Genomic DNA, 25058 nt, shown 5'->3' with positions numbered 1-25058 from the left:
GAAGATTTTGCTTTCCTTTGAATCACTTAATTAATATTTAGTTGTATAAGCACGGTTTCTGAGAACTGCTGTACATCTGTTTTGCATGGAGTCAACCAATTTCTGGCACCTGTGAACAGGTATTCCAGCCCAGGATGATTGGACTACATTCCACAGTTCTTCTCTATTTCTTGGTTTTGCCTCAGAAACTGCATTTTTGATGTCACCCCACAAGTTTTCTATTGGATTAAGATCCAGGGATTGGGCTGGCCACTCCGTAACGTCAATCTTGTTGGTCTGGAACCAAGATGTTGCATGTTTACTGGTGTGTTTGGGGTCGTTGTCTTGTTGGAACACCCATTTCAAGGGCATTTCCTCTTCAGCATAAGGCAGCATGACCTCTTCAAGTATTCTGATGTATTCAAACTGATCCATGATTCCTGGTATGCGATAAATAGGCCCAACACCGTAGAAACATCCCCATATCATGATGCTTGCGCAACCATGCTTCACTGTCTTCACAGTGTATTGTGGCTTGAATTCAGTGTTTGGGGGTCGTCTCACAAACTGTCTCCGGCCACTAGACCCAAAAAGAACAATCTTACTTTCATCAGTCCACAAAATGTTGCACTATTTCTCTTTAGGCCAGTCAATGTGCTCTTTGGCAAATTGTAACCTCTTCAGCACATGTCTTTTTTTCAACAGTGGGACTTTGCGGGGGCTTCTTGCAGATAGCTTGGCTTCACATAGGCGTCTTCTAATTGTAACAGTACTCACAGGTAACTTTAGACCTTCTTTGATCTTCCTGGAGCTGATTGTTGGCTGAGTCCTTGCCATTTTGGCTATTCTATCCATTCGAAGGGTAGTTTTTTGCTTTCTTCCACGTCTTTCAGGTTTTGGTTGCCATTTTAAAGCATTTGCGATCATTTTAGCTGAGCAGCCTATCATTTTCTGCACTTCTTTATATGTTTTCCCCTCTCCAATCAACTTTTTAATCAAGGTACATTGTTCTTCTGAACAATGTCTGGAACGACCCATTTTCCTCAGAATTTCAGAGAGAAATGCACTGTAACCAGCATGTACAACATTTGCTGCCTTCCTTCCTTAAATAAGGGCAATAATTGCCACCTGTTTTTCAAAGAATGAATGACCTCACTAATAGAACTCCACACTGCTATTATTTTGAACATGCCCCTTTCAATTAGTGATTCAATTACACAGAATCAGCAGCATGCATGTCATGACTGTTGGGTCTGCTGGTTTTCTATTACTCTACTACATCTGCTAGTATATTATTTGCCATGTAGAAATATAATTTCTACCAAAAACTGTGTGTGTATATATATATATATATATATATATATATATAGTAGGCTTTTACATTTTATGGAAATGTGTAGCACTGAAAAGATATCAATTTTGCATCAAAGTTGCATCGGGCGGATTCATCAATAAGATATTACTAAAGTAACCCATTCCCTGTAATACTGAAGAAGATGAAGGGAGGTTGAAACCTAGCATGACAAGGGACGAGAGATTACCTGACAATAGTTCCCATTAGCACAGATTTTTAAGCATTGTTTGGATTTCTTTTGAGTTACAAAGGGCAAACACCCTTCAGAGTGCTCTTTTGGCTTTCTTCTCAGCTAAAGAACGTAAGCTTGCTCTAACACTCCAAGGGCACTGGAGTAGGTTTCAGAAAAATAATGAGCTCTTTTTTCTGCTCTGGCAGTTCTAGCCTTGTATACTATTTGCCTTTTATTCTGTGAAGATACTATGGATTCTGGAAAGTAAAATATATTAAACTAGAAATCTAGCAAAAACACTTATTTAATTTTAGATAAAGTGGAGAAGAGTTGCATTTTAGCCTATGTGTTCATGCAGGAGTATTTAGAGACCGAAAAAAAAAATCAAATGTCAGAGCTTCCAGGAGCATTGTCATTTTGATGTGGCTTGACACACCTAAACACTTGTAAATGTGTCTAAACGTGCATTAATGCTAGGCACATTTGGCGCTTGACCTTTATTTTCAATGACCAGAATAAGTTATTCTTGCTAGTTAAACTAATTTACCCCAAATCCATTACATGCATTTACAAGTGTTTTTTTTTCTGTCAATATGCTGCTACAAGGAGGAAAGGCATCTAGGAGAGTTGGCAAAATGTCCAGTGCGCATGAGGCCTAACTTGCTTCCTGCCGTGGTGACTGGTGCCATCTAAGACAGGAAGTGAAGGGAAATTAACGTAGACATCAATACAGTTGTGGCCAAAATTATTCAACCCCCACTGAAATTGAGTGTTTTGGCCAGTTTGACATTGCTTTTGATCATTCAGTCATCTTGCTTACATTTACATTAAAGAGGCACTTGTAGGTCAGACAAATATAACATAACAGTTATAATGAAATAACCACAAATGTCTTTTCTGTGCTCACAGCATTATCAGTTTTATTCAACCCCCAAGTGACATTCAATCTTAGTACTTAGTACAGCATCCTTTTACAGTTATAACAGCTTTTAAACGTGAAGCATAGCTTGACACAAGTGTCTTGCAGCGATCTACGGGTATCTTCGCCCATTCTTCATGGGCAAAGGCCTCCAGTTCAGTCACATTCTTAGGCTTGCGCACTGCAACTGCTTTCTTTAAGTCCCACCAGAGGTTCTCAATCGGATTTAAGTCTGGTGACTGCGATGGCCACTCCAAAATGTTCCAGCCTTTCCTCTGCAACCATGCTCTAGTGGACTTGGAGGTATGCTTGGGATCATTGTCCTGTTGAAAGGTCCAACGTCTCCCAAGCCTCAGGTGTGTGACGGACTGCATCACGTTTCCATCCAATATCTCCTGGTACTGAAGAGAATTCATGGTACCTTGCACACGCTGAAGCTTCCCTGTACCTGCAGAAGCAAAACAGCCCCAAAGCATGATTGACCCTCCACCATGCTTCACAGTAGGCAAGGTGTTCTTTTCATCATAGGCCTTGTTCTTCCTCCTCCAAACATAGCGTTGATCCATGGGCCCAAACAGTTCTAATTTTGTTTCATCAGTCCACAGAACACTATCCCACAACTTTTGTGGTTTGTCCACATGGCTTTTGGCATACTGCAGTCGACTCTTCTTATTCTTTGGAGACAGCAAGGGGGTACGCCTGGGAGTTCTGGCACGGAGGCCTTCATTACGCAGTGTGCGTCTTATTGTCTGGGCTGAAACTTCTGTACCCACATCTGACAAATCTTTTCTCAGTTCCTCAGCAGTCACACGGGGACTTCTCTCCACTCTACGCTTCAGGTAGCGCACAGCAGTCGAAGTCAGCATCTTCTTTCTGCCACGACCAGGTAGCGTTTCAACAGTGCCCTTTGCCTTGAATTTGCGAATGATGCTTCCTAAGGTGTCTCTTGGTATGTTTAACATCTTTGCAATCTTCTTATAGCCATTGCCCTTCCTGTGAAGAGAAATCACCTCTTCTCTTGTCTTCCTGGACCATTCTCTTGCCTTCACCATGTTTGTAACCACACCAGTAAATGTCTAGAAGGAGCTGAGTATCACAGTCATTTTAAAGCTGCCTAATTGGTGCTTATTATGCTTGATTGCTGCTCGGTGACATCCACAGGTGTTTTCAATACCTGATGGAAAGCACCTGTATGAACCTCTGTTCTTCAGAGTGGTAGTCTTTAAGGGGTTGAATAATTGTGGCAATGAAGAAACCACATAAGAACCATTTACTACTGTATTACATAAACAATTGATGTCATTTTAGTTGCATTTGGGTAGTTACAACGTCCTTGTAGGATTTGATTCTGAATACAATTCCAAATGTACACTATAGTCCCTAAACCCCTTTACAGCATTGGGGGTTGAATAATTTTGGCCACAACTGTATATACACTTTTAACAGAGTATTTCAAGTGTTAAATTAGGCATACATGGGCCAGTTTTAGCCAGTGGGCTGATCAAAAAAAAAAACTGAACAGATTTCCCCATCTGCACAAGTAGGGTGGATAGAGGAATCCTACTCGCTTTGTTATTGTATTTTGACAGCGGGGAATAAATCAGTTATATACAGTATACAGCACTGTGTTCAGCAGCGGTATGGTGACTTCCCGTACCATTCCTGGAAGAAAATCAAGTCGGCCTGGGCTCTACTCAGCCATTCACAGGAAACCTTGTATTTTTTATGAATTACTACAAGGCCTTCTCTGATTGGTTGAGGTGGAGATTGTACCATCATCTGTCCACATCTCCACCCTATAAGATGCCTTTGTGTTGGGTATGCAATGTGTGCAGCATACAGCAGAGAACAGTGGTCAGTATTAGGTAGCATACTGTTTACCACTGCAGTCTGTACTCTATAGGGTAAAATTCGAAAGCATTGAATATCAAAGTCACCAAACTTTCATTGGTACAGATATATGTTCCTGATGCATTTGTCTTAAGTTACAGCGATTAACTTACAATGAATGTTTTGGTGAATATCACATTCAGTGCTGTAAAAATATACTTCTAAATTGTAATTACATATCCTGACCACTGTACTTCATACACTTTGGGGTTGCTTTACTAAAAGTAAATATACTGTGCACTGCAAGTGCAGTTGCTTTATAGCCAAGGGATAGCTCTGAAATGAGGCAAAGTTCTGATGATTTCTTTCATCCAATCATTTGCAAGCAAAAATGCTGTTTTTTTATTTTCCTTGCATGTTCCCCTCAGATCTAGAGCAACTACACATTTAGTGCCCTTCCAAGTGCACTTCCAAGTGCACAGCCTATTTGCCTTTAGTAAATCAACCCCTTAGGCAGGCCATAGACAGGCCGTTTATTGGCCGAATTTTCGGCTGATAAATGAAAAATCAATCGGCCCCGTTGCCGATGCTGCCACCCATGTCCTCGAAAAACATTTTTTTGCGGATTTTCCAGCATGACCGATAAAACTAAACGAGAAGATCCGCGAAAAACGGCTAATGGGCTGGCCCCACTAACTGCGTGAATATCGGCCGATTTTTCGTGCGGACGAAAATTCGGTCGATAAACGACCCATCTATGGCCTGTATTAGTTGTACACAACATACTGCTGATCGCTGCACACTGTACATCAGGAATAGGCAACCTTTGAAAGGTGGAGATCTACCTGAAAAACATGAAAGAGATCAAAGATCACCGGGGTTTAGCACAATAAAAAAAAAAATTACTAGCAAGGCCCAACTAAATAGTAAGGAAAATGTTAAATATCGTGACACTTATATTATTTAAGTGTCTTTCTTAGGCGTTTGAGGTAAAGTGTTCTAGTGCCAGGCTGATTTAAAACAGTGTGACTTTTATTTAATTCACACTTGGCATAAACATAAAATGAATACAAAATATAAAATAAAATACAGAGTAAAATATAACAAAAGTTGTAGCTTATAGAAAAGAAATAAGCTTTGAAAAATATCTAGCTTCTTGCCTGTTCTTATGATAAATGAAAAGCGTTTCAGTCTTGGCAGGGAGGACAACAGGTGTATCAAGGTTTTGTAGGCCTTAAGAAAACTAAAATGTCAGTGTATCTCAGCTGCAGAATGTATGGATGTGTGTGTGTGTCTATATGTCTAAGGCACATCTTATATATATTTTAAAAAAGCCAACCCACTAAACAGTTATTTCCTAATTCAGTGTGAGCGAAATATGTAAGAGCCTTATTTGTAAATCTTCTAAACTTGTAATTCTTAGTGTGACGTTATCTACAAAAACTCTTAGTCGACAGAAATACATGATACTGTTATGTGATCTTCACATACATTAGCTTCACATAACTTATTATTTTACAACTTCCAACATAAGGACAATGATCACATAAATGCATAAACATAACCGACAATAATTGAGACTATACTTATCACACACTATTCCTAACTAATTAGTTAATTATATGAAATAATTATCTAACTAACTATATTATGGATTAGACATGATTTTCTTTATACAAGACATATTCTTTCTTTGCTTTTACTGCATACCAATATCTTATTTTAAGATGAGAAGTTTATGATCTACTGACCTCTTAGCCATGAATATACCATGGTTCATCTCAACACCTGTTTTTCAAAGCTGTTCACACACACGCACATGCAAGGTTTAAATTTACACTAGCAAAAGTGACTTTCCATGTCCCTTAGGGGAGTCAGAGATATGAAGAATACAGATGTCTGTTTTAAGCAGAATTAATTATTCTGCAGAAAACGTAGAAACATATAAAAAAACAAATGTCACTGTAAAAAAAACAACCTTGGCCTACCTTAAAAATGGACGGTGTCAGTAGGCCAGTGGACGGTGTCAATCAGTAGAACAGTGGACATTGTCAGTAGGGCAGTGGACGGTGTCATTAGGGCAGAGGTTTGTGTCAATAGGGCAGTGGATGGTATCAGTACTTTTTATTTTTTTAGGAGCCCTGTTGAATGGGGAGCACACAGGGGGCCAGGCAGCAGAAAGAGGAACAAGGACAGGAGGGGCAGCGGGGGAGGCATTTATTAGAATTGATCCCCTGATTTTTCTTCCCGCAGCAGTTGTATGCTGATGGGAGGGAGATGAGGAGATGCTGGCTTTCAGCTGCTGTAGGAGGAAAATAAAGGGGCATAGTCAGAAAACAGATATTTAAAAATTTTTAATTCCCAGCAAGTGGCTGGGGATTTTGATTTTACCGCCTCCCTACCCTGGCACCCTAAGGCTGTTGCCTAAGCAGCCTTATGCAGGGGGAAAGGGGGGGAAGAGTACACTACTGTGAGGGATGATGTGAAGGGCGGTAGAGGACATGGGGCAATGAGGGTGGCCCTACCCATAGCAGTGTCCTCTGCATCTCCCATACCCCCTCCTTGCCTCCCATAGTGTCCCAAGCTGTATCCTACCTGTGTACACAGAGGAGAGGGTGGAAGACAGCGCAGTACTGGATGGAGGGTGGGAGCGGGAGCTGCCAGAGTGACTTTTCATAGTAACCACTTGCCTACCGGGCACTTATACCCCCTTCCTGCCCAGGCCAGTTTTCAGCTTTCAATTGCGCAGTCATGCAACACTGTACCCATATGAAATTTTTATCTTTTTTTTTCACACAAATAGATTTTTCTTTTGGTGGTATTTAATCGTCACTGCGCTATAAACAGAAAGAGCAAAACATTTGAAGAAAAAAGTGTTTCTCCTTCACTGATGAGCATTGATGAGGCTGCACTTTAAGGCAGCACTAATGGGCACTGATAGGCGGCGCTGATGGGCACTGATGAGGTGGCACGGATAGGCAGCACTGGTGGGCACTGATAGGTGGCACTGATGATGCTGCACTGATAGCCGGCACTGATGGGCACTGATAGGCAGCACTGATGGGTGGCACTGACTGACAGCACTACTGGACACTGATGGATGGCACTGCAGGGCACAGGAATGTGGCACTGCTATGCTCAGGTGGGTGGCACTGCTGGGCACAGGTGAGTGGCACTGCAGGGTGGTACTGATGGATACAGGTGGGCGGCACTGCTGGGCACAGGTGGGCGGCACTGCTGGGCACTGATGATCAGTACCCTGATGATCAGTGCAGATCACTTCTCTGACAATTGCAAGTTATCGGCAGTACTTTCCTCACGCTATGACAGTGAGAGGAAATTGCAGCTGATCGGCAACTGTATTTACCCAGTGATTTGATGTGTCATTGGACACAGCTGATCAGGTGGTAAAAGGCCACTGTGATTGGCCGTTCATTGTATCACGTGATCAGCTTTGTCCGTAGGACACAGCGATCACTGGTGGCGCCAGGTGCGCATACTAGTCGTGTTCTGGGAGGATGTCGATGGACGCCCTCCCAGAACTAGACAACCATTCTGTATCTGTCTTCCGGCTATAGCGCAGTAGGGAACCGGTTGACAAGCTGGTGATTGGTTGCTAGGAGTGGGTAAACGTGAACAATTTATTTGGCCAGCTCCTCCTCCCACCCTCTGTCCTGAGCTGTGCTGCCTCCTGCTCTCTGCTGTGCACTGAAATGACAGCAGTGGAGGAGGCTGGAGGGGGGGCTGGGAGAAGGACCGGCACCTACAAAGCGGGGGTCGGCTACACAGGGACCTGTTCGTAGTTCACCTGTCACCTGCCCGTGGTCGGCAGGTAGTCCGCTATCGATGGGTTGCCAATCCCCGCTGTACATTATATACTCCTGAGCCTTGCACTCTATGTGTTATAATGTAATAACATACTCCTGAACAAAGTACAGTTGTGGCCAAAATTATTCAACCCCCAATGCTGTAAAGGGGTTTAGGGACTATAGTGTACATTTGGAATTGTATTCAGAATCAAATCCTACAAGGACGTTGTAACTACCCAAATGCAACTAAAATGACATCAATTGTTTATGTAATACAGTAGTAAATGGTTCTTATGTGGTTTCTTCATTGCCACAATTATTCAACCCCTTAAAGACTACCACTCTGAAGAACAGAGGTTCATACAGGTGCTTTCCATCAGGTATTGAAAACACCTGTGGATGTCACCGAGCAGCAATCAAGCATAATAAGCACCAATTAGGCAGCTTTAAAATGACTGTGATACTCAGCTCCTTCTAGACATTTACTGGTGTGGTTACAAACATGGTGAAGGCAAGAGAATGGTCCAGGAAGACAAGAGAAGAGGTGATTTCTCTTCACAGGAAGGGCAATGGCTATAAGAAGATTGCAAAGATGTTAAACATACCAAGAGACACCTTAGGAAGCATCATTCGCAAATTCAAGGCAAAGGGCACTGTTGAAACGCTACCTGGTCGTGGCAGAAAGAAGATGCTGACTTCGACTGCTGTGCGCTACCTGAAGCGTAGAGTGGAGAGAAGTCCCCGTGTGACTGCTGAGGAACTGAGAAAAGATTTGTCAGATGTGGGTACAGAAGTTTCAGCCCAGACAATAAGACGCACACTGCGTAATGAAGGCCTCCGTGCCAGAACTCCCAGGCGTACCCCCTTGCTGTCTCCAAAGAATAAGAAGAGTCGACTGCAGTATGCCAAAAGCCATGTGGACAAACCACAAAAGTTGTGGGATAGTGTTCTGTGGACTGATGAAACAAAATTAGAACTGTTTGGGCCCATGGATCAACGCTATGTTTGGAGGAGGAAGAACAAGGCCTATGATGAAAAGAACACCTTGCCTACTGTGAAGCATGGTGGAGGGTCAATCATGCTTTGGGGCTGTTTTGCTTCTGCAGGTACAGGGAAGCTTCAGCGTGTGCAAGGTACCATGAATTCTCTTCAGTACCAGGAGATATTGGATGGAAACGTGATGCAGTCCGTCACACACCTGAGGCTTGGGAGACGTTGGACCTTTCAACAGGACAATGATCCCAAGCATACCTCCAAGTCCACTAGAGCATGGTTGCAGAGGAAAGGCTGGAACATTTTGGAGTGGCCATCGCAGTCACCAGACTTAAATCCGATTGAGAACCTCTGGTGGGACTTAAAGAAAGCAGTTGCAGTGCGCAAGCCTAAGAATGTGACTGAACTGGAGGCCTTTGCCCATGAAGAATGGGCGAAGATACCCGTAGATCGCTGCAAGACACTTGTGTCAAGCTATGCTTCACGTTTAAAAGCTGTTATAACTGTAAAAGGATGCTGTACTAAGTACTAAGATTGAATGTCACTTGGGGGTTGAATAAAACTGATAATGCTGTGAGCACAGAAAAGACATTTGTGGTTATTTCATTATAACTGTTATGTTATATTTGTCTGACCTACAAGTGCCTCTTTAATGTAAATGTAAGCAAGATGACTGAATGATCAAAAGCAATGTCAAACTGGCCAAAACACTCAATTTCAGTGGGGGTTGAATAATTTTGGCCACAACTGTATGTATTATCCTAACAGTTACTGCTTGCTAAGTAGCCTCTTTTTAATGAAAATGGAACTTTATGTAAATGATAAAAATGGGCAAACAGGCAGGATTTTTATTGCAGAAGAGACATGCTTTGTCTCTTCTGCATTAAACTTACCTACCTGCCTGTCCACCTCTGTACAGTGAGCTGCACATGTGTTGCTCACTGTAGACATTCGCCAATGCTGAAGCTGACTGAACTCCTGCAAAATATCCATTATATTTGTGTAGGTTGGTCTCTCTTCAGCTTATTGTGTTACCTGCCAGTATAAAAACCCTGTGTAATTAGAAAATTTGGAGTTATAGAAAATGTAAATTATATGCATATTTTTTGGTTTCTTTTATGCTGTTTCCTCCAACCTGAGCCATTCTAATGAGTACGAGTGCTTGTCACGGGGAAATTTAGAGTTTGATCATAACTTCCTGCTTATGCATTTTTCCTGTCACATGCTTAGCTGGAATTGCCCAAATTTGTGACTGATATACTTTCAGGTCCCATTCATACTTGAGCTGAGTATCTTAAGCCTAAAAAGCCTGTACAAACACTCAAACAAATCACAGAAAAATGGCTGGAGTGTATGTTTCCAGTGGAAAACTAGTTACAAGGCAAGAACATGCATGGAAAAACAAGCGTTGTGCGATTCTACCCCAAAAGCTGCTCATGTACTTTTTCAAGCAATAAACTTGAAGGCACATTATGTGCTCAGGTGTGAACGAGCACCATTGAATATAATAGAAATCCTAATGTCGAGTACTTTTGGTGAAGTTTCAAATTGTGCTTCAAATCGTCCAGGTGTGAATGAGGTCTTAGACTGTAGTTTACTGCACTGCTATTCAGTACCAATCATTTTGAAGTGCTTGAGTGTGAATATACGGTACTTTAAATGGTGTTCATGCTAACAGTCTCTAGTGGTTTTTGGCATTCATGTGTTGTAGAGTGGCTTTTCAAACAAAATGACGTTCTGAAGGAGGCATCTTGTCCATTATTACTTACAGTTCTCAAACAGAACACTACATTTTTAAATAAATGTAAAATTTTTCTGGGTTGTTTTTGTTTTGGTAAATGATAAAATGAAAAACACAATGTAGTATACAGTTGTGCTCAAAAGTTTACATACCTAGCAGAAATTGTGAAATGTTGGCATTGATATTGAAAATATGGCTGATCATGCCAAAAAATGCTCTTTTATTGAAGGATGATGATCATATGAAGCCATTTATTATCATATAGTTGTTTGGCTCCTTTTTAAATCATAATGATAACAGAAATCACCCAAATGGCCATGATCAAAAGTTTACATACCCTGGAATGTTTGGCCTTGCTACAGACACACAAGGTGACACACACGGGTTAAAATGCCATTTAGAGGTTAATGTCCCACATCTGTGACTTTTTAAATTGCAATTAGTGTCAGTGTATAAATAGTCGATGAGTTTGTTAGCTCTTATGTGGAAGCATAATTGCTTTCAGGTAATCTGTGATTGGCCTAACAAACTTCCTAGCTTCAGGGAGTTGTGGTTAGGATGGTTGTGTGTGTGTGTGTGTGTATGTGTGTATGTATGTATGTCTATATAGCCTTATAGTATTTCCTTTATAACTATAGTGCTTAAAATATGTTTGCTAGCCGCAGGGAGCTGCAAGCAGGATGTGTATATGTCCTAGTTTGTTAATTTGCTGGCTACAGGGATCTGTAGTCAAAAACTATATACAGAGAGGTGCAGCGCTAAAAAAAAATCATTAAAATATCAATAAATATAAATAGTTCATAAAATGAAAAATAGGTATATAAGTAGTTCAAATGATGAGTAAGACAGTTAAAGGTGACTCTTGTGCTCTGATAAATCTGGGCCCGGTATCTGTGCAATAGTGGTGTAAGTAATGCGCACTCACCGGACGCGCATATAAAATGCGCCTTAAATTAATAATGCAGATGTCATCAAAAGAGGGGATCAGGAACTAGATGGTCTTCCCTCTAAGGAATGGTGGGTCGTCAGACAGGATTCTTAAAGGCCTTATAGGTGATCCACGTCCACTGGGGTTCCCCTTTAAAGGACCTAGTATTACTCCCTGGGTAGGCAGATTTCCACTATGGATGTAATGTTCCGTCCTGAGGCAGATTGTCTGCGAATTTAAAGAGCTCCCCCAGGGGTAGGAACAAGGATATGCCCATAGTGTAGTAGGTAAATTGTATTGTGACATATAGATAAGATGCATCAAAGGTTAAAGCAGGAGTAACAGTGATTACACAGGACTAACCGTCCGATTTCAAAGACGACTCTCGGTGCCAAGAAGGGGTCTGGGGGGTGGACTCTAGGCTGGGCTCGGGCTGGCTTTTTGGAGAATACATTCTGCAGAGAGGCGAGGATGGGATCAAGGCCTGGAGCAGCAGGGAGGACAGTGTGAGTACAGCAGTACACTCTGGGATCTACAAGGGGAAAGAGGGCCACACGTAGCAAGCTTTCTAAGGACAGCTGTGGGCTCAATCCTTAATCCTTGTTCCGGGAGATCTTCTGAGAAGCCAAGAGGGCTGGTAGTGCTTGTAGGCTTTGGAGCTGGGAGCAGCTCTATAAGGGGAGAGGAGATGTCTCTTCATGTAGCTACAATAAGTAAAGTGATTTTTGAGGGGCTACTAGTTCCTTACCCGTAAAGGGCAGCTGCTACTGATCTGCAACGACGGATGGCTTTCAGGAAAAGAACAGTCCAGGATCTGTCTTTGTACATAGAAGGGAAGTGTCCGCCTTCCGTTGTTTCAAGCCAAACTGGGCATCCCATAATCCCTATTCCCTATCCAAGTTGATTTCCCCTAATAAAAGAACAAAACCAAGCCCATGGACTGGTCATTGTCTTGGATTTACAAGTCTGTGTGCAAAATACCTGTGGCCTGGCTGTGCAGAGAGAGGCTTAGGGATACCCATAACACAGCGGTCCTCATGGGTGTAGCACCACATTAACAATAATTTATTATTGTTATTCTAGATTATTAATGTCTGAATTTAATATATGTTAGTGTACAGCCTTCCTAAATTAATAATCATATTGATCATTAAATATCATGACAGGAATACCACTTTACACTGGTACCTTTCAGGGGATCTGACCGCTTCTAATTTAATTTCTTAGGGGATTATTGTCATTTGAATAAAGCTACTTTTTTTTTACTTTGGTAATTTTTTTTTCTTTTTGGTACATGCATAATTCGGTATTTTTTCTTTCTTTTTTGTTGAGTGATTTTGGCATTCTTTAGAGGACATCTGAAGCATGATAGATTTACATAGAGTCTAACACTCATGCACTCTATCCAAAACTAAAAATAAAGGTTTGGCTTGCTTTTGGCACCAAAACCCAGACTCCAAGATCTACCTTGCGTTTAGATGTCAGTTTATTGCAAAAAGCATTTTGCCTTTCTAGCACTCTGTGGAGTTGCATTCTCTAAACACAAAGGTAAGATATGAAATAGTAAAATGCTGTATGGACAATATTGTGGAATTTAAGATTATTATATTCACGGATTGCATACTGCAGTCTGTTTATTAGCACTGAATGCATTAATCTTTATGAGCATGTTTACGGTAATTACTGTGCATGCATGCAGAAACATACCATTGCTATAGAGAGTTGAAAATATTCAGTAACGTTCAAAAAAAGTGTTGATTTCATTATTCTGCTTCGACTGCCATTTCCATAAAATAATATTGAGCATACATATTAAGATTTCTAAGAAGTTATTCATGTCTCTCCGCTTTTTAAATCTAGGGGAAAAATGTATACAGTAGTGTGTTATTTTATTTATTCATTTTTGTAGTAAATTTCGTCTTGAGCTACTAAGCTCTTTTAACAACAAAGAACTCCCCCAACACACCTGCCAAGAAATTTCAAATAGTAGGGGTGACCAAATTTAAATAACAGTGGGAGGGTCTTAAAGGGGCATTGAATTCTAGATGTGTATAATTCAGGGGTGTGTTACATATAGAGTTCAGGGGTGCACTACACACAGTGCAAAGTTCAAGAATGCAGAGTTGAGGTATGCACTACACACAGTGCAGAGTTCAGGCCTCTTCCACACCTGCTTACCTCTGCATCCCTCATTGACATTTCACTTTCATCCCTCTTCAGCTCTGACCTCAGCACAGAACCCCACCCTCCACTGCCCCCATCTTCCTCCCCCCTCCCTCCACTGCCCCCATCTTCCTCCCCCCTCCCTCCACTGCCCCCATCTTCCTCCCCCCTCCTTTAAAGCGCCACCATCTTCCACATGTCTTACTTTTGTTGCTGTATTAAGCTGAAGCACCCAGTTGGCTTTACTACCTCCCCACACACTGTAGGCAGCTTCTCTCTCACGTGCAGCAAAATCATCCAGTGAGGGTATTGGCATCCCTCACTGGATGATGAAAGAGATCACAAAGAGTGCAGTCTACTATTGCGACCCCTCCCATCCATGACATCACTGCACCCTGGACACCTGCATCTCCCTTGTCCCTGTCCTGTACTCCGTGAGTCAGGAGATCAGATCTGTGGAAGCTGCTGGGAGACAAGCTATCACTTGTAAACACAGAAGCTGTGCTCCGTATTCTGCTGAGACCAATTCCAAAATGGCCGCTCTGCACCTTCCGGCCTAGCGTCTGACGTCACGACTCTGACGCGTTTCGTCACTTCCGACTTTCTCACAAGGGACCCTTGTGAGAAAGTCGGAAGTGACGAAACGCGTCAGGGTCGTGACGTCAGACGCTAGGCCGGAAGGTGCAGAGCGGCCATTTTGGAATAGGTCTCAGCAGAATACGGAGACCAGCGAGGATGGACGGCAATTTTATCATGTAAGCTGTTGCTAATAAATTTTGTTACCATTCGTTCTACTCCACTGAGTCTGCTCCCATTTTGTCCTGTGAGGAACGGGGATCCCGATACCCGTCATTGTGTGAGGAAGCTGTGTCTACTACCGTCAAGGATGTTATACCCCCAGTGAAGGCAACTATATGTGGCACTAAATTTAGGGGTAATTGTATTTATCCTACACGTGGAGTGGCACGTATCTGATACCATTTGTCACTGATCACATAGTGTGTTTTGAAGATTATCACGGTTTGTAGTGGTGGTTTCATAGGACCACTAGCTAAGTGGTGCATTGTGTGCTTTTTTCACTTCACATGTGTGATGATGTGTCACCAGTGTGTTGCATGTTATCACAGTTATTGATTCTAAAAGATAATGCACCATATTGAGTTTGTTTTTTTGAGGTACTTATTGGATTAAAGGGAAGAATTGGACACTATCACATTTTTGGAGATTGAAGAAGTGAGGAGTGTCGTTTGCACAATATATTTTTTGGACTTTATATGTTTTTTTTTTTTTTTTTTGAACTTTACATATTTTGGATTGGTTATATAGAATTTGTGATGGACATTAATTTTTTGTATGTATGGGATTATGGTTATTGTTTGTAGATTATGAAAAGGTTATTGCATATGCACTTTCAAGGGTGAAAGGTTGACTTTTCGAGTGGGAAATTTATGAGTTTTAATTTATTATTATAACAGGGATAACCTCCTAAGCCTTGAGTCTTCAAGCTACAAAACTGCTCAAACTTAAAAAACAAATGTTCTCTATGGTGCATGTTCACACTTGATTGCACAATCAGGTGTGAACAGGCACCAAAGAGAACAGTTGATTTTTTTAGGTTTGAGCATTTTTGTAGCTTCGAGCTTTAAGCTACAAAACTTGCAAGTGTGAATGCAGCCTTAAGCCTCGTACAAATTATGAGAATATTGGACAAAATATCATCCATTTGGGGGGGGGGGGGGGGTTGCATGCAATCTCATGTTAATATGAAAATTCTCATACTACAGAATACAACTTCGGAAGTAATGTCATGTATTGTATTGTATTGTATTGTAATATACACTTTTGTTTCCGAACATGTGTGGTCTTGGTCACTTGGCTTTTTTCGAACGAATACTATACTGATTAAACAAAAATCGTTCATTCTGGTATTGTACGAGAAAAAAAAAATGTGTTTGTCCCTTTAGATAATTTTGCATGAAAATGTCGTGATCGTCTCTCAAAAGCTGTGTACTAACGATCAGATTAATGGACGATTGCTTCGAAAGTGGTATTCATTGTCCAGTTTTCTCATCATGTGTACTAGGCATTAACCCCCCTGGCGGCATTTCCAAGTGTAGCTCGGGGTAAAGTTTCAGTACCACAAGCGGTAACCCCGAGCTACACTCGGGCTTACTATGCGGTGCTGCTCCACGTTCTCTCGATCACTTACCTTGTCCTGCGCTTCTGCGATGTCCCTCCTGCAGTGTCCCCGGCAATGTAATCCAGCGGATGCCGACATCTGTCATCTGGGTTCCGTCCCCTGCGAGCGTCGGGATGTAAGGTGGACGGAACAGCGGGAAATTTGAAAATGACAAAAAGTGACATTCACTAAAATCACATAGTAAAACGTTACTGTATCAAACCATTTCACATACATTTTGTCTCTAGTGCTTTGTCCTGTGCCCTGCCTGCATTTTTACTGTTCTTTCTGCCTGGAAACTGAGAAATGTCCATGGCGTCCAAAAAGCGTCCCTTTAGGTCAAAAGCGGTTTTAGACCAGCTAGAGAACAGCGATCGTAAATTAGAACCACTTGCAGAATTGAGTGATAATGTTTCGTGGGGACCACTTGCCCTCCAAAGGATTTACCTCCCTTCCCGATCAGGCCATTTTTTGTGATATGGCGCTGCGTTACTTTGACTGATAATTGCGCGGTCATGCAATGCTGTACCCAAATGAAATGTATGTCCTTTTTTCCCACAAATAGAGCTTTCTTTCTGTGGTATTTGATCATCTGTGCATTTTTTATTGTGCAATGAACAAAAAAACAGCGACAATTTTGAAAAAAAAAAAAAGCAATATTTTTGACTTTTTGCTGTAAAACATATCCAATAAAAAAAACAAATTTCATCATAAATTTAGGCCAAAATGTATTCTTTGCTAAAAAAATCCCAATACATGTAAATGAATTGGTTTACGTGAAAGTTACAGCATATTTAAATGGCGGTATATATACTGGAATTTTCTTTCTCTTTTTATACTAGTAATGGCAGCGATCAGCAACTTATAGTGTACTGCGAAGGGCATTCTGACACTGGTGGGGAACTAACTGCCACGGACATCCCAATGACACTAATACAGTGATCAGTGCTAATTAAAAGCACTGACACTGTACTAATGACACTGGGTAGGAATGTGTTGTCATCTGTGGCGATCAAAGGGTTAACTGTGTGCTGTTTTACTGTGTATGCTGTGTGTGTTTTACTAGGGAAACACACTGCTGTGTATTTCTCTGCTGTGCAAAGAAATACACTGCAGAAAGTTACTGCTGGCAGGAGAGAGACCTGTGTTGTTTACCTGTGTTGTTGCTGGCGAGGAATCTCTGGCCAGGACTCGGTGATCGACATCTGTAGCCACTAATGGCCACGTGGGCAGGGCAGTGCACGGGTGCCCCCCTACCCAGGAATGAAAAATCACGTATATATACATGATTTTGTGCAGCCCTGCCATCCTGTAGCAGTAGTTCTGCTATAGGGCGGTTGGGAAGCAGTTGCAGTGGAACTTCATTGACATGTAGCAAGTAGCCAATAGGGTCTGTGCTTAAGTCCACCGACGAGGGATGTCAGTTGGAAAACTACATTCTTGTCTCTCATCTGGAACTGTTTTAGGGAAGGACAGTATCAGAAAATATGCAGGAGCGAGCCAGACTTCTTTTGACACCTCCAGCACATCTTTGAGACTTGGGGATAGATTTTGTTAAGTGGCCTGGGGAACCTCTACCACCTTGACAGTAGCTTATATCCCTGCTCTTGAAAGCAATTGACAGTCTTGGACTTTGGGTTCTCCTGCATGGCTCTATCAATCTGTGCTTTTGTGAGGGAAACTTGTACATCAGACCTCCACTTTCTGTGGGAGTCCTCCAGGGGGCATGGCATTTAATGGCTTGTATATGGAGGATAATATGTGGGTTACGTATTTGTCATCATTGCATAATCTTTTAAAGGGGGTTAAGGGTCTGGTGTAAAAGCCCAGATCTGAAATTGAGAGCAAGAAGTGACGTAGTTGATACATTGCTCAAGGACTCAAAGGAGGTTGTACAAGATTACATAAAGTCTGTTGTTGCATAATGAACATACAAGGATGGGCCAACCACACGAGACTTAAAAAGTGTTTATCAACTCCAGGAGGGAACTTTGGGTTTTGTATCACTGGCTTTAATGGGGAAGGGTAGGGGGACAGCCCCTTCTAAGAAAAAGGTTTGCTGGATGACTGCTATTGTAGTTCCTATAGTGGGGTGTCCTTTTAATGATCTGTAATGTTTAATTGCTACCCAGGGGAGAGCAGCCAAAGCTACTGGGTAGGAGTATTGCTTGATCTGTGCCCACAGTTTGAACATTGGTGGTGAACACTAAGTTACCACATTAGACAGGTGCAGGGCTTTGTAGTACAGTGCTAAATTAGGGAGCCCTATACCCCCACTATATTTGGAAAGAGTGAGGAGAGATAGTTTTTCAGGTTTGGCAGTCCAAATAAACTCTGTCAGCATAGACAGGCAAAGAAGGACTGGGGTATTTTTATGGGTAGTGCTGTTGTCATCTTCAAGTGTTACTAAACCCACAACAGTAAAATCTGTCTGTATATGCATTAAAGCATGCTTGTTATACTCACTGCTGTTTATTCCTGACTTCTATGATCCTCCATTTCTTCCAGTGTCTCCCTCTTATCTCCTGATAAGACATATTGTGTAGAGAAAACGTACATATTCGCCAGCACACCGCGGATGTCCAATATGGTCCAAAAAAGGTTTATTACAAAAAGATCACATCACAAAAGAAAGTGCATCACAAATGAAAGTGCAGCAGTGACTATACAGAATATATATATATATATATATATATATATACACACACACATAAACCTCCCATCAAAACCAAGAAAATATCCCCAACCCCATCATCTGACCTCTCATGACATCACAATTCCGCCAAAGTATACAAGATATGGTTATACAGAGTCATAGTACTGTGTGTATATACCTCCAAGTACTGAAAATTATCTTCTGCCAAGCACAGCAGGCGTGGCGCTAATATCTATAGTCGATCGGGCACAATAGATGTTGCCGATTGGTGATCACTAGCGAAGCTCGGCGTTGCATTGCTAAGCAACCTAGGGTTGCCACCAATCAGGATGTGTCTCGTGTGGCGCATGCTACTAAGCGACGGGACGCCATTGTCGTGGCAACACATGACATCAGTGTCACCAGTGTAAACCCATAAAGGCTGTAAAAGCAATCATTTCTCCTTCTCTCTAGCTCAGGGGTGGGCAAACTTTTTGACTTGAGGGCCGCAATGGGTTCATATATTGGACCCGGGGGCCGGACCAAGAGTAGATGAATGATGTGTATGTGTCATCCATAGTAAGTATAGTAATATTCCCCCATAGTAAGCATAGTAATTAATCCCCCATATAGTAATTCATCCCCCATAGTAATTCATCCCCCATATAGTAATTCATCCCCCATAGTAATTCATCCCCCATATAGTAATTCATCCCCCATAGTAAGCATAGTAATTCATCCCCCATATAGTAATTCATCCCCCATATAGTAATTCATCCCCCGTATAGTAATTCATCCCCCATATAGTAATTCATCCCCCATAGTAAGCATAGTAATTAATCCCCCATAGTAATTCATCCCCCATATAGTAATTCATCCCACATATAGTAATTCATCCCCCATAGTAATTCATCCCCCATATAGTAATTCATCCCCCATAGTAAGCATAGTAATTAATCCCCCATAGTAATTCATCCCCCATAGTAATTTATCCCCCATAGTAATTCATCCCCCATATAGTAATTCATCCCCCATAGTAATTCATCCCCCATATAGTAATTCATCCCCCATATAGTAATTCATCCCCCATAGTAATTAATCCCCCATATAGTAATTCATCCCCCATAGTAATTCATCCCCCATAGTAATTAATCCCCCATATAGTAATTCATCCCCCATAGTAATTCATCCCCCATATAGTAATTCATCCCCCCTATAGTAATTCATTCCCCATATTAATTCATCCCCCATATTAAGTCCCCAAGTCCCCCCTGTGTCAATTCACTTACCTTTGCTCTGCATGTTCCTCTCGCCGTGTTCCCACGCCGTTCCGGTCTTCAAGGCGGACTGTGAGAGGAGCCTAGCTCCCCTCACGTTCGTCACGCTGCCCCGCCTACACACATCCTGACAGCCATCCTGACAGTATCACTTTCCGCGGGCCGGATTAAAAGGTCCGCCGGGCCGTAGTTTGCCCATTGCTGCTCTAGCTGCATTCTTGCAGCCATTGGGAACTACTGTGTGAGCTGTTGTGAATAACCTTGTACCATGTGACCTCTGTGATCATTCACAGATTTCACACGTAGTAAGCAATGATATCACAAGTAACATCTTGCTTACTACTCTGCATGTGATCACTGATTGGCCAATCAGTGATCACATGATCGGGACCTCGCACAGAGGTCCTTCCGACGATCGGTGTTCCACTGTGTCCGGAGGACACAGCGGCACCGGATCACGGTGCTGCGTGCTCCCACAAGCAGGGTGCAGGGAGGCCGTTTATAAATGGCCACCCGACCCTGCACTGCCACCGTTCGGCCGTTTATATACATGGGCTGGATGGGAAGTGGTTAAAAATGGTGCTGAAACCAGCATGGACAGCAAGGCAGTCAGGACCTCGGCAGGCGACCAATGGCAGGGCAGGAACAGGGTCAGGTGACGCGTTTCTTAGTTTCTTAGCAACAGCAATGCCGAGCTTTGCTAGTGATTCCCGATCGGGTGCATCTGGCTAGTGTGTCCAATGGACTATAGATATTAGCGCCACGTCTGCTGCGCTTGGCAGAAGATAATTATCGGCACTTGGAGGTATATACACACAGTGCTATGACTCTGTATAATCATATTTTGTATATTTTGGCGTAATTGTGGTTTGTGTGTGTGTGCGCGTGTATGTCATATATATATATATATATACTGTATATATATATTCTGTATAGTCACTGCTGCACCCGTATCACATGCCTGACGAAGGGCTCCTGCGCGGCTCTGAAACGTTGCACTTTCTTTTGTGATGTGATTGTCTTGTAATAAACCTTTTTTGGACCATATTGGAGATCCGCGGTGTTCTGGCAAATATGTATGTTTGCTTATGATGTTTCCAGTCCCAGCTGGTGGTCGCTGCAGCACCCTTCTTTGATGAGCCGTACTTCCAGGAATGTGTGCGAAGGGAATATAGTTATAGAATAAATTGTGTGGACACACTGCACATGCTCAGTTTGGTGTGTATTGCTAGAGAATTTGTTTTTTTCTTGGGAGAGTGCATGTGATCAGCACAGGGCCAATCAGCACTGCCCAGACAGAGGTCAGGGGTTCTGCATCCTCCTAGAGAAAACTCCTCCTACAAGCTTTAACTAGTGCTTGGCTGAACACTGATAGAAGCCACAAGGCTGCTCTAATTGCTGATAAGAAAAGCTATTTAGCAGTTTATATTTACTAAAATAACTGCATTTCCATGTTCTATGTACTGTGGCAGACCAGACATAGTGAATTCAGGGTCCTGGGTTTAGTAACACATTAAATGCTTTTCAAGTTAATTCTGTTTTTGAAGAAAGAACAGTTATTGTTTATGCAAAGATTTTCTAAATTGTTGTACTATATTTGCACTAGCTAAGTTTTAATGTAGAAAAGTCAATGAAGTGGGTAACTGCATACATCAATATTCCATATGCTGAAGAGTGTGGCAAGTGCTGGTGGGTTCATGGTTGGACAGAGTTCTCCCCACTGTCATTCTTAGTGAGATATTTGTCCAGTTCAGATGCAGTGTGGGGGCCAATATCAGCTGCCCTGAAACTATTTTCCTTTGGTGTCAGGGCAGGTATGCATTACTGAAGTTGCTTATCACTTGCATATGGGAAAGCAACCATTTTTTATAACCAGGTATTATGATAACCAGTGCAGTAATCTTTGTGAATTGATTTTTATGTTGCTTTTATAATAAAAACCCTTACAATAGCGCTGACAGTGTTCTAATACCACAAGCAGTAGTTTAACACTTCTGTTTACTGGCCCAGATACTTAAATGTTTGTACATTGAGTTATTCGAGAAGGCGTGATATCCAGGAAAATATCAGCCAAACAAGAAAAATACAGCTGTGATTGAGCCTAATTTTTTTTTTTTTGCGGTAATTCTGCACACTTATGTACCTTATGACTTGATTAGTATTTATTTCAAAATTTTCATACTATGAAGAATAATAGAAAGTCAAATTTGAATTTTAAATACATATAAATTAAAAATTTGAGGTAGCACTGTGATCTGCACCTCACCATAGTAACAAATAATCAACATAAAAATCTCCAAAACTACATAGAATTCATCCTGTCTAAACATATGTGATAAAAAAGTCCACATTAACCATATTCTCAAAGTCCAAAAAATCTTCACTAACACCATCCAAATAAATTCTCATATTATTTACCACGTGAACTAGTGAGACACCACTCCCCTCACAGGTCAGAGGCTCACCTGAACACAGTACCTATCATATTCATAATTGGCATATTGCATTTTCACACGATGATACATCCTTTGCTTCCAAGAGTATCAATACTTTACCACTTCTTCCTTAAAGTGGCTCACAGTCATCCGAAATAAAAGAAGAAACTCCAATAATGTCATTAAATAAAACTGCTTTATTTAGAATACGAATGCCACCCTTGGATAACATGTATATCTCCTGCTGATTGGGACCTGGTTGGAACCTTCTTAACCAGCCATAGTTATCTTCCACTTTCCTTTTTTTCTTCTGACCTTTGTTCTTTATTTACCATGTTTTGTTTAATGTCTTATTAATGAACACTGGTGATCTTTTACATTAGTGTTTTATTTGCGCTCAAATAGGAAAAGTAGCACTTAAAGATAAAATGAATGTCCTCGCTTTTGACTGGTCCTGCCAAACTGTTGCTTGGACTCTGTTAATACTGTGTGATAAGTAGTCAGTATAGTTTGATAATTATGCAGTTATTGCTATTATTATTATTATACAGTATTTATATAGCGTCAACAGTTCGCTCAGCGCTGTACATTGCTATGAATTGTTTTGCAGCAGGGACTTTCTATGCTTAGGAGGTCCTACTTACTATGTATTTGTGATTTGTCACGTTTGTTCTCTTATATGGGAGCTATAATTCTGTTGTCTTTTGATACTTTAGATATGGTGCAATTTTCTCTTCTGTATTACTTGAATTGAACATTTAAAATTTAAATTAACAGATTGAAATATAAAATAAAAATGCCACTCACAAGCTTAATGAGAAATCAGCCCATCAAATAAAAGCTTCCATATAAAAACAATGTACCCCCAGAATGGCCAGTAAGAGTATAAGGCCAAGAAACTTGGCATCTCACCCGGTCTGCTACCGCATCACTTCTGGTTCGTCACTTCCAGATCCAGCTCTGAAGTCACTTCTGGTTGCCATAAAGCCATGCTCCAACGCGTTTCGTTCTTAGGACTTTGTCTAAGGGGATCCCCTAGTATGATTATATGTTACTGTGGTGTGGTGTGGATCACAGTGCTATCTTAAATTTTGAATTTCTGTGTATTTAAAATAAAAATTTTACTTTCAACTTTTTTTTTAGTAAGGTAGCAGCAGTGACATATGTATATTTTAATTTGCACGTATTGTATTATTAGTATTTCTCCTTAGTGTGAGGTTTGAGTTTGTATGGTGAATATTAATTCCTTAGCTATACAAGGATATATACTGAAAAAGTGCTACCATTTTAAATGGAGATGTTTTTCCTAATGTGTGTTTTGTATTGTCCTCTCAGGGAAATGGTCCATATGCTTACACATGTGGGGCAAGCTCTACAGCAAGCTAAGCTTCGCTTCATCCTTGTTATTCCTCCTGCAGTGGCACCTGGGTGAGTAAAAACATTACACCGAGAAATTTGTGGCCTTAGTGGCTGTACTTTGACTTCTTTAAAGCAGAGTTTATTTCCTTAAGTTTCATTCACACGGACACTGAGGCCCTTACAGCATACATTTGCTGTTTGTTTATGTCACTGGAGCTGCAAGCAGGCAGACTATGTTACTGAATGGGTACACCGATGCATGTCCCAATTTGACATGTGTCCAGGGGTGGGTGCGTGATCCAGAATGTAGACTGCGTACGACCACCCCTGCACGCCTGTCAAATTAGAATGTGTGGCTGCATCTACTATTCAGTAACATAGATTGCCTGCATGCAGCTCCAGGTGGCTCTAGCCTGGTAAAATAAAAGGCTCATTTATGCTGCATGGACCTCGGTGCCCATGTGAATGAAACCAAAACCTTCACATACGATGGGCTCAGTTCTTTTCTAATTACTGCTCCAGGCTTGAGGTTTGTCAGATTTGTGAACCTGTGTTCATAATATGGACACTAAAGTATTTACTTATTCTGAACAACTCTTAAAACAATTTAAAATGATCCCTCATTCACCTACAGCCAGGTGGAGAAGTTCATCTTCAAGATCACAGTAGAATCAGCCTCATTCACAAATTGAAATCAATGGGCAGCACAGTGGCTAAATGGTTAGCACTTCCGCCTGGCAGTACTAGGGTCGTTGGTTCGAATCCCAGCCACGGTACCTCCAGCCTGGAGTTTGCATGTTCTCCCTGTGCCAGCGTGGTTTTCCTCCGGGTACTCCGGTTTCCTGCCACACTCCAAGACATGCTGGTAGGTTAATTGGATCCTGTCTAAATTGGCCCTTGTATATGAATGTGAGTTAGGGACCTTAGATTGTACGCCCTTGAGGGTTAGGGACTGATGTGAATGTACAATATATATGTAAAGCGCTGTGTAAATTGACAGTGCTATATAAGTACCTGAAATAAATAATGATGATCTGGCAAGTATACTCTGGATATTTTTGCTTGGAATCCTAGGTGTTTGCAGACTGCCACAGCCAGGAAGCCTATACAAGTAAAAGACAGGCTTAAAGGAGCTACAGCTGTCTACTGCTGTAAGCATGAAGCTCCATGTATCTGCACAGTTACATCATGTTAGGGACAGACGATTGTTCCTGTGTGCAGACAGTTTGCATTCAAGGCCAATCATCTGTCTCTAACCGCATGTTCTCCCAGCTCCTGTCAGCCA

The 25058-nt window shown here is 41.7% G+C and overlaps 1 protein-coding gene across 2 annotated transcripts in view; it reads left to right on the top strand.

Moving 5' to 3' along the window:
• Positions 1 to 25058, top strand: part of CHID1 (chitinase domain containing 1) — an 803559-nt gene that overhangs the window by 147544 nt on the left and 630957 nt on the right. For both annotated transcript variants that reach the window (XM_089653571.1, XM_089653572.1), the window contains exon 8: positions 23750 to 23842. In XM_089653571.1, the coding sequence (XP_089509697.1) occupies positions 23750 to 23842 (93 nt within the window). The remainder of the gene's footprint in view (positions 1 to 23749; positions 23843 to 25058) is intronic.

Source organism: Staurois parvus, unplaced genomic scaffold (assembly GCF_062004578.1).
Source record: "Staurois parvus isolate SC_StPar_1 unplaced genomic scaffold, SC_StPar_1.0 ptg000715l, whole genome shotgun sequence".
Lineage (NCBI taxonomy): Eukaryota > Metazoa > Chordata > Amphibia > Anura > Ranidae > Staurois > Staurois parvus.
This window is presented reverse-complemented; position numbering and strand designations above follow the sequence as displayed.